We start from the raw sequence: 9935 nt of genomic DNA on the forward strand, positions 1-9935 counted from the left end.
CACCGGCTTTGTCGAAAGATAGACAAGGATAGCAAAACCAAAGTTGATCAAATACTGTCATTATAACGTGGACCTTACTATATACAATGATCTTCGTTTATAGTCATCAAATATTTTGATACCATATAGGCTAGTCTTAACACGGGTCTAATAGGGAATCAAATCAATGACATAAGGTGGTCAAAGAGCGCCTATCTATGAATAAAAAAATATATATATCTAAAATATATAAATATATATATATATTATATATATATATATCTATATATATATATATATATATATATATATATATATACATGAACAGGAAACACACGACACCGATAGATTAAAAACACTTAAATAGAAACTTACATTATTTTCGAAATTTTCGGTAGCTTAGCCTACCTTATTCAAGTGTTTTTCCTTCTACCTTCTAAGTGTTTTTTTAATCTATCTGTGTCGTGTGTTTCTTGTTTAAATTAGTATTATAAAACTGTAAAGTGCTTTCTGTCATGTGCTACTTATATCTACATAAAGATATATTAAAAAATTATGATCTGAAATAATTATTTACTATCTAAGTCAAACGATAGCAAGATGCTATTCCTACTGGCGAACTAGTGATTTTCACTTTATGCCAGTTGTTTCAATTCCACTACTTGTGCCTTAGTTGTTTTTGTCACTGTTAATAGAAGTTATTTATACTAGGTTGAGGTACATAATGTAACAAACTTTGTAACAGTTGAATTTTGGAGGAAACAAATTTGAATTGAATAATGATCATTCACTTTGGGGCCCTATATTAATAGCGTTACAAAAAGCGGAGGATTGAACCCCCCAGAAAATGCGCACTCTTCGAGAAGTTAAATCACTAACATTTATTCATGGATACAATAATGTATAATTGTTATACATTGCATATATGTATTAAATGTATATTTTTCCATTAGAAAAATATGGAAAATGAATGTCCGGGGGTTCTTTTAAATTTTAAAACTTTACTCATTTGTATTGAAGGAAACGTATCTATTTATTGAAACAATGATTTCAAGTTCTAGGGTTTAGAAAATTGCTGCAAATTCATTGCCATAAGGTTCTCAATAGATTATTGAGACTGCTCTTTTAAAACTAATATCATTTTTTCATATGTCGTAAGACGTACGGTATAATATCAAATTATGAAATATAGGCTAATAATAATTAATGTTGGTAATAAATCAACTGAAATCCATTCATACTCTGAAATATATATATATATTTTTTTTTTGTACAAAATTCATTTTATGAAAATTTTATTTACAAAGCTTTGCTTCACAATAAATATAGGTACATCGTCTAGAGTAGATAATAAAATAATTCCACCAGATGAAAGATAATATCATAGTTCAAACCAATTCATCTCAATATTCTGATAATTTAAAACTGAAATCCATAGGACATCCAAAGAACATGAGTATTGCTACATTTCAAAACAGCAATATTCAGATAGATAGTAGAAATCAAAATAACTCTCTGTTAAAAAAAAGTATTGCACTAGCACTATAATTAAATTCATGAATAGCAACTACTTGTTATAAATACGGTAACACTTGATTTTCATACAATAAATTTATCTGATCAATTTATTCGATTTTACGTGTCGATAGTGTCTAGGCACCTCTTGCTTAATATATAATTTATTGTTCTTGCATATTATGCTAGCAAATGAGGTCTGGTTTCTCAATTTTTATTTGCAATAGAGAAATTGAAAAAATAATGCATGGAAAACATTTTTTGTAAAGTCTTGCTTGATTCTAATTTATTGCAATAAGCCTATTTGAATTAGACTTTACAGTTAAATTACCAGAAATGACAATGTATTATACTACAACTAACATTAGTGTTTGACATTTCACAAATAAAAATAGTTTGGAATGAGTATTGTAAGAGTATTGCCTCAAAATAATAAAAATAACAATTCTCCAATAATTATTGTATTTGATACAACTTGCTTTGAAAATAAAAAATCGTCCATATCCATTAGGATATTTGAAAAGTTGGTACAGCTCAGAATGTAACTGGTGTTTACCATACAGTTTTCATAAAAACATTTTAAATTTGCGTAAATGATATCGATTGCTTTCAACAATTGATATCAACAATAAATAATTGAGAAGTATCAATGAGAGAAAACGATAAACGAGGAAACAATGGAGTTCACAATAAAATTAGATAAAAACCTGAATCCTTGAAAAGTGGAAGGAAAATTTAAACGATTCACTGGTAGAGAAGAACTTTTCTCAACAGACAAAAACTTGACTTGAATCGATAACCTTTGGAAATTCAAAAGTAGCAAGGAGGGTATAATAAAGAAGTAACCAATAAGTATAATAGGTGAATGCCTCAATGGGCTATGTTAAAAATGTTCAAATAGGAATATACAGAATAATATATAAATATAACCAAAAATATTTCAAGTGATGAGTTCGACTACATCTAAAATAGGGTATTCGAGAATGTCCTTGATCCCTGACGATTGAACACAATAGAAAATAATATGTAGTAGTATTACATTTGTATGGATATACACTATATAAATTGGAAATCTTCCACTTGAAGAATGTGATAACTTGAGGTATCGAGTTGGTAGTAGTTGAGCATCAACTCAAAAAATGCATGAAACAACTGGAAAAATTTGCTAATCATAAATTTCAGTTTTACTGGAATATATATTGCTAAACCATAATGTAGATCAAGCTGTGTTAGGTGGATAAATAGAGCTGCTATCTATATAATATAAATATATAAACATTATTCATATCTGGTTTCAAGAAATGTGCGGCGAAAAATCGTTTTATAAATTATTGTCATTAAGATCAAATATTTTGGTGCGCATACATTTTTGCTTCTTCTCTTAGACTCTTCCAGTTTTCAACATTAAAATAAAAATAACTGTAATAAATATCTACAATAATTAGAGATATAGTTATTTCTTTATAATTATAGATTATGGTTCATTCTATCTTTATGTAAATTTTATTTAAAATTCAGGAATGAAAGTCATGGCTAAGCCTGGTTTTCCGTTCCCAATCTTTCTATGATTATGTATTTATGTCATTGATGAAATAAATAGATAAACTTTGTGTATTTTGTCAAAATGGAAAAATAAATTTGGTTCCTTCATAAATATTCAGTGATGATTCTATACAGATAAATAACTTTATTGTATACAATAAGCTGTATATAATGTATATTGTATATATTTACATACATGTCTAGTTATTTAGTATTTTCGAATGAAAATAAATATTTTAAAGCAAATGACGGCTAAATATAAACCCAATGTCGATAAATTCAATATACATACAAACCTATTCACTAGGTCTATTATCCACTACTAATATTGACGTCTTACTCTATCATGTAGTTCTCTCATCAAAACGGAATTAAATTAGATTGGATCTAATACGCAGGCAACTTGAATGTATTTCAAGTTTCCTGAAACTGAAACTCGTTAAATGATTTGATTTGATTAATACCAAATGCTGCTGAAAGCCTTTCACCAATTTAAAACATATATTGAGGTATTTGCGTTCATTGACTCAACTAGATATTACACAAACTATATCTGGATAAGTTTCTGAAATTTGAATTAATCTTGAATCTGGTAAACACCTAAATTGCGTTGAGCATGTCATTTGACTCCCAGAACCTTCTTGACGGCTAAGACAACATCGGCTGGTTGGGGCAGAGCTAAACCTTCCAGGCTCTTAGTATACGGCATGGGGACATCAGCTCCAGTCACTCTTATAACTGGAGAGTCTAGATGATAGAAGGTTTCACCTGTAAAAAAGGCAATTTGAATTATTCCAATAATTATTTACAGGGTTACTACAAAAGATTATTCATATTTTAAAAACTCATAATTTTTATTGCGGATGATGGCCACATAAGCTTTTTGTGGGTGGGTGAGTTATGAGATGATCAAACGCCCATGCCTAATCAGTGGGATTCGAACCCGTGACCAGGTAGCACTAGCAGACTGAAGGGTGCAACGCCTTAGCCACCTCGGCTATATAACCGGCAAAGTACTCATCCGAAATTAATAATTTGGACGAAAACTATCTCAATGGAGGCATGGAACAGTCAAGGAAGAACCATACAACTGCAAAACCCTTCGGCAGGTAGATTTAGCACATTTCTGATCCTTGTGCAATAAAGTGGTTCATATTTAGTGACTTTCACACTTAGAATTTCTCTCGGGGATTTCCATTTCCGTGGTCTGTAGAGGTCCATAAATTCCAACTATTAGACAGTCTATACTCTATAGCTCTTGGTGCAACATGGAGTTCCTGCAAAGATGCAACAAATATTCCTACCAAGATGCGACAAATATCTAAACCGTGAAGGCATATATCAGTTTTCATTGATGGTCAATCTAATTGCGAAGCAAAGGATATGCCCATCGTGTGGTAAAAACCGAATTCTGCAATCAAATGGTAAGTTGTCTATTAAAAGCAATCAACGTAAACAGAGCTGTAATAATCAATGTGCGATCAGTTTTATTTTGCAGACCAGAGCGTAGGATATTCGAGTAGGTATTCAGAATGTTTCTAATGTCACTAGAACTATTTAATGGGAGCAGAAGCTGACCTTTTGTGACTATTGACATAGGTTGACAGTTATTGTTTTCCATTCCACCGGGGTTGAAGGAGGGGTATTGTTCTCCCCTTGACCATTAAATGTCCCCATTAAGATAAAATTGAAATTGATTTATTTTCTTATACAAAATATACAAGATTTTACTCAATAATTTTTATACCAATGGAAAGACAAAATTCCAACGTTTTATTACAATAAATAAAATAAATAGGAACCTAGGAAGCGCAACCAAACCAGTCAGGCAACCAGGTGACACAGTCTGCCGAGCAGGCAGTCGCTCACTCCATCACCGGGCATTGTTTCAAGACTTGGACAGCCACGTTTTGGCTACCAGTGTGGTCGCCAGGATGGCTGCTGTAGTCTGAAAACAGTGCCCGGTGATGGATTGAGCGACTGCCTGCTCGGCTGACTGTAAGAGCTGGTTGCCTGCTCTAATTAGCCTGCTCAAAGAAAACTACTATCAAATTATCCTTGTAAATTAAGCTGGTTCAACAATTTTCACCTGTATGCTTGAAGTAGTTAACAACAATAAGACAGCACCAATTTTGAAAAAAATCGAGTGGTGCTTGGCACTTTGGGCCAAGCCATTTATTCAGTAATAAGTTGATTGAAATTATAAAATTTGTAGAAAAAATTAATTGATATTCCAACTCAAGGTTTTATGAACGACGGTTGAATCACCTTAAACAATGAGATGGAATTATTCTAGTTGTTTCATGTTGGGCGTTACTGATAATACAATCGATTTAGGAAAACTATTGAAACTATTTTTGAAAATAACCAACTCACTTTCCATTATCCTAGCGCAGATTTCGGAGCCAATACCGCAATGTGGCCAGCCACCCTCGATGGTAACCAAGTGATTTGTTTTAGCGACTGATTTGCAAACCGAATTGACATCGAGAGGCCTCAGTGATCTAAGATTAATCACTTCACACTCGATTCCTTCGCCTGCCAACAATTTCGCTGCATCCAATCCTGTTTCAACAGCTTTGGAATGCGCCACAAGTGTTATATGATCACCTGGAATCACAAATAAACTTAAATAAAACAGCAGTTTGAGAATGAGAATAATTGATCAATGGAAGAGCACTTATTTAAACCATTTGGTGCAACGAAATCAACGAGAAAACATCCACATAAAAAATGAAATTTCACATAAAAAGCCAAATAAGTTCATTGTTGAGTAAATAATATTATCTACTATCAGGTAGGCCCACACTCTTACTGTCGTCTGAGAGGCCTGTTTGATGTTCAGGTGTTTCTGCCGATCGACCTCGCTCAGTCGTGATGTGGGTGGGGCAAGGAAGCAAGGAGCGAGCATGTCTTCCTTTCTTAGAAGATTGGTCGGGCGGGATTCAGACTCTAGGAGAGCATTTAGGACACGGGCTGTTTGCTGGCCGACACCGGTATTGACCACTCTTCTTATCAGCCCTCGTTGTCAAGATAACCTTATCTATGAAGTTTCCGCTTCTATGAAGGTTTACAGGCAACTGACGGTAGGTCTCGCGTCCCAAGGATTACAGGCCGCTGACAGGAGGTCTCGCGTCCTGAGGAAGGTTAGGGATCGCTGACAAAGGTCTCGCGTAAGGCTGTGCAAAGTCTAAAAATAAACTTTTAACTCGTGATATTTTTCAAAGTTTCTCGATTTGTATATCATCAAGCTATCAAAAAATGAAAATGTTTTCTTAGGAAGATATAAATCCATGAGATTTAGAGGATAGATTCTTCATGGTATTGTTGATCAAGTAAAACAAAAATTTTCTGAAAATATCAATTTTTAAGATAGTTATTCAATTTACTAAAAATAACCAAAAATAAATTTTTCAAAAATTGATATTTCAGAAAATTTTTATTTTACCAGATCAATATTACCATGATGAATCCATCCTCTAAATCTCATGGATTTATATCTTAACGAATTTGAAATGTGCTGTCCCAAAAATTCAAACTTCAGGCGCTCATATCTCAAAAAGTAATGATCGAAAAAAATGTTTTCCTGAAAAAACTTTATCATTTTGATAGCTTGATGATATACAAATCGAAGAACTTTGAAAAATATCAGGAGTAGAAAGTTTATTTTTAGCCTTAGCACAGTTTTAAGTAGAGGAGGTCTCGCGTTCTAAGGAAGGGTTACAGGCCGCTGACAGGAGGTCTTGCATCCTAAGGAGGTTTTAGGGGTCGCTGATAGTTCTCGCGTCCTGATGAAGGTTTAGAAGCGGACTGATGCTCTCTGAAAGAGAGTGTCGGCTTTTATAGCTGATGGCTGAAGCCAAGTTGGCGAGAGTTGAGCCGCCTCCGCCGGCAGGCTCTCCCGTCCTGCGTGGCAGTTTAGCGATAACCACCCGTTACCTTATCCTCCGAAACGAATTCACTTTGTTACACCACCAACAGTGAAAATGTGTCCAATAAAATTTCTCAAGAGAGCTACACAAATTAAATCGAACTATAAATATTGTCATAGTGGAGAAAAATTAGGTTAATATATTTGTGATGGTGATAATATTGAAATAGAAAAATTAATTATGGGTTTGTGTTTTCATAGAGATAAATTTAGTATGGGTTCATTCGAAAAGTGTAGAATTAGGACTTCAATAATGAGACTTTAGTGATCTTGTAGCTGAATTTTGTGTGTAAATTTTTTTCTGTTAAAAAATAATTTTCTCACATTAAGATTTAGCTAACTTGCGTCCGGGAAGACTCCAATTTTATGCAGGGTTGAGGTATTCTCACGGAACTGTATTTCCGTTAGCGATGGAAAATACACGTGTATTTGGGAATATTTCAAACTTGCATTATTTTCCTTTCCCACGGAATTATGCTCGTCTCCACGTTGACCGTCGTCTCGTTGGTGGAAGGGGAACATAATTTGCGTGGAATAGCCAGTTTCAATCAAGCCGCGGCCGAATTCACATTTAAAATCCAGAGGTAGCCTCGGGCCTCGAGGGCTCAAAATTAACGTGTGTGTTGAATTTGTTTGCTGTTTAAGTTTGTTAATATGTATTATTTTTCGCCGTGAGTCAAGTTGAAGTAGTTTATTTGAAGTGAATATGTCAATGTTTGTTTAAATTAGTAAGTTATCCGGGAGTAATCACTGTAGTGAAAATTTCTAAATAGTAATGAATTTATAAATTGATCGATTGTTAGTGCCATTATATTTTCTAGCTCATGCTAAAAACCCTTGAATGACCGAGTCCCTAGAATCATAAATTTGTAATTAAGAAATGAGTAAAGTCCACGCTACCTTCGTGAACAGTTAGAATCCAAATAAGCAGTTAGCAAAATCTTATATGCAGTCATCTTGAATTTTTAGAATGAGCAATGAACCGATATAGATTATTCTTGTTTTTGTCCAAATTTAAATTAGTTTAATTCATTTAATAAAATTTTACAAGTTTAATAGAATGCTAAAGTTTGTTGTTTAATAAAGTCCCAAGACTCGACCTTTAGAATTTAGAGATCTCTTAATTCTACCCCCATTGTGGGTTGGTTACATTTTTATAGTTCCAAAAAAAAATTAAAAGACTTATACAATTCTTTTAGTCAATTCTTAGGTGGAAAATGTGAATTTAAAAACAATATATTGTATTTCAACTTCTATTCTCTAGAACTTCAATTCTTTATGATAATATCTATGATGAAATAACGAATCTATATAATAAGCTTTGAAACAGCCTCTTGAATACATTTACAAGATTCTGTTTACAATTATACGCTGTTTTGCATTGAATTTGGAGCTTGGAAATTACATAATATCCAAGAAAAGTTTGTGAACAAATAATGGCGTACACTTGAATAGGAGATTTGTACATTCATTACTAAAAAACGCTGGATATTTGGAATAGGACAAGACTCATTGGAAACTGTACTATGATCGAAAAAAATAGCAGGCTCCAATTAAGCAATGCTGACTACTTGACATAAACCGTACTGTATCTAATCTTGCGATGTTTATGCAAATATTTATTCCTCAACTTAATTTCAATCCAGAGAAACATCTTAACCAATATATCTATTCATCTTACTACAATCTAGAGAATTGATATGTGATCATTTGACAAGATTACCTGCTCTTTCAATGTTGGCCTTTCCTATTTCCAAAACAAAATCGTTGGAGAGTGCTTGATCGGACATTGGGTAACTGCTTCCATAAAGCAGTTCGTTCTCGAGGAATACAACGGGATCCGGGTCTCGTATGGCTGCTTTTAAAAGACCTTTACAATCTTCTGAATTGTAAGGTGAGATAACCTGAAACACATTACACAGTTTAAAAACATATTTCATCCGAAAATGTAGTGTTGTAAATTAACGATTATATTAATAGAGATCCTAAATATCGATTCAAAAAAGAATAACACTGCTACAAAACTTGATTCTACATATATGCATATTCTAACTGTATGTATACAGTTATTTTGTTTTTGAATAGCACAATATTTTAATGTTTCTAGTGATAATTGAGTGGAATTATTCAATTTCATTCAGTTCCTCATCCATCTAAATTCAAAATTTCTACTGTGTCCCAAAAAGAACGCAAAATTTGAATTGTTAATTAAATCATGATTTACTTATACTTTTACAATATTTTCCATTACAATGGAAAGTGCATCTCCTGCGGATAATTATGGAACACAACATCAAACAAAAATGCCCTCCACGACACACTTTCACGTTTTCAACAAAATTTTTGTCTTCCTGGAGCCCTGGACTCACAGTGATGCAGTAATTTTCGCGATAGACCGGCCAAAACGTGGACGTCCTGGAGGTTTAATAACCAAAAGCGGACCTTTTCCTTGAATTTTTCAATGAGTCTCTTAACAGTTAAACTGATTTGTCGACAGAAAATTCAATAAACCTATCGATTTTGAATAACATTCCCCATACTTATAATTTGTTTTGAGAATCACAATGCGTTGCTCCTTTGTGTAACGCTCCATCACGACTAACCGCACATAAAACTGATGAAAGAACAGGCAGTAACAGTGCTATCAACCTAATATACCAACAATGCTATCAACCTAATATACCAACAATGGTGTGGAATTCAAATGTTGCGTTCTTTCTGGGACATCCTATACTTTTGGACTGAAAATTGGACTTGAATTGGATAAAGTGAAAAAATGAGCTAATTATTGGGACATTATAATATACTGGCAATCAATTTCTTTATACATACATCAAAATGTACATGAATGCGTCTGTATATCGAAATACAGGTTTAGGCATCACTATTGCTCCTATTGCTCCTTTCACAGTAATTTCTAAGATTATTGAATGAATAAAAAAATCAATAGCTGTACAGTAATATATGG

The 9935-nt window shown here is 33.2% G+C and overlaps 1 protein-coding gene across 1 annotated transcript; it reads right to left on the reverse strand.

Annotated features, from left to right (window-relative positions):
* Positions 1-1213: 1213 nt before the first annotated feature.
* On the reverse strand, positions 1214-8871 carry LOC120354930 (pyruvate dehydrogenase E1 component subunit beta, mitochondrial-like; the record flags this gene model as incomplete). The annotated part of the gene is given in 3 exon segments (XM_039443096.1): positions 1214-3804; positions 5413-5646; positions 8691-8871. Coding segments are annotated over 3 exon segments (564 nt in total), but the record flags the coding sequence as incomplete, so codon positions are not given.
* Between the last annotated feature and the right edge of the window lie 1064 nt (positions 8872-9935).

The sequence above is a fragment of the Nilaparvata lugens genome, chromosome X, assembly GCF_014356525.2.
Source record: "Nilaparvata lugens isolate BPH chromosome X, ASM1435652v1, whole genome shotgun sequence".
Classification (NCBI taxonomy): domain Eukaryota; kingdom Metazoa; phylum Arthropoda; class Insecta; order Hemiptera; family Delphacidae; genus Nilaparvata; species Nilaparvata lugens.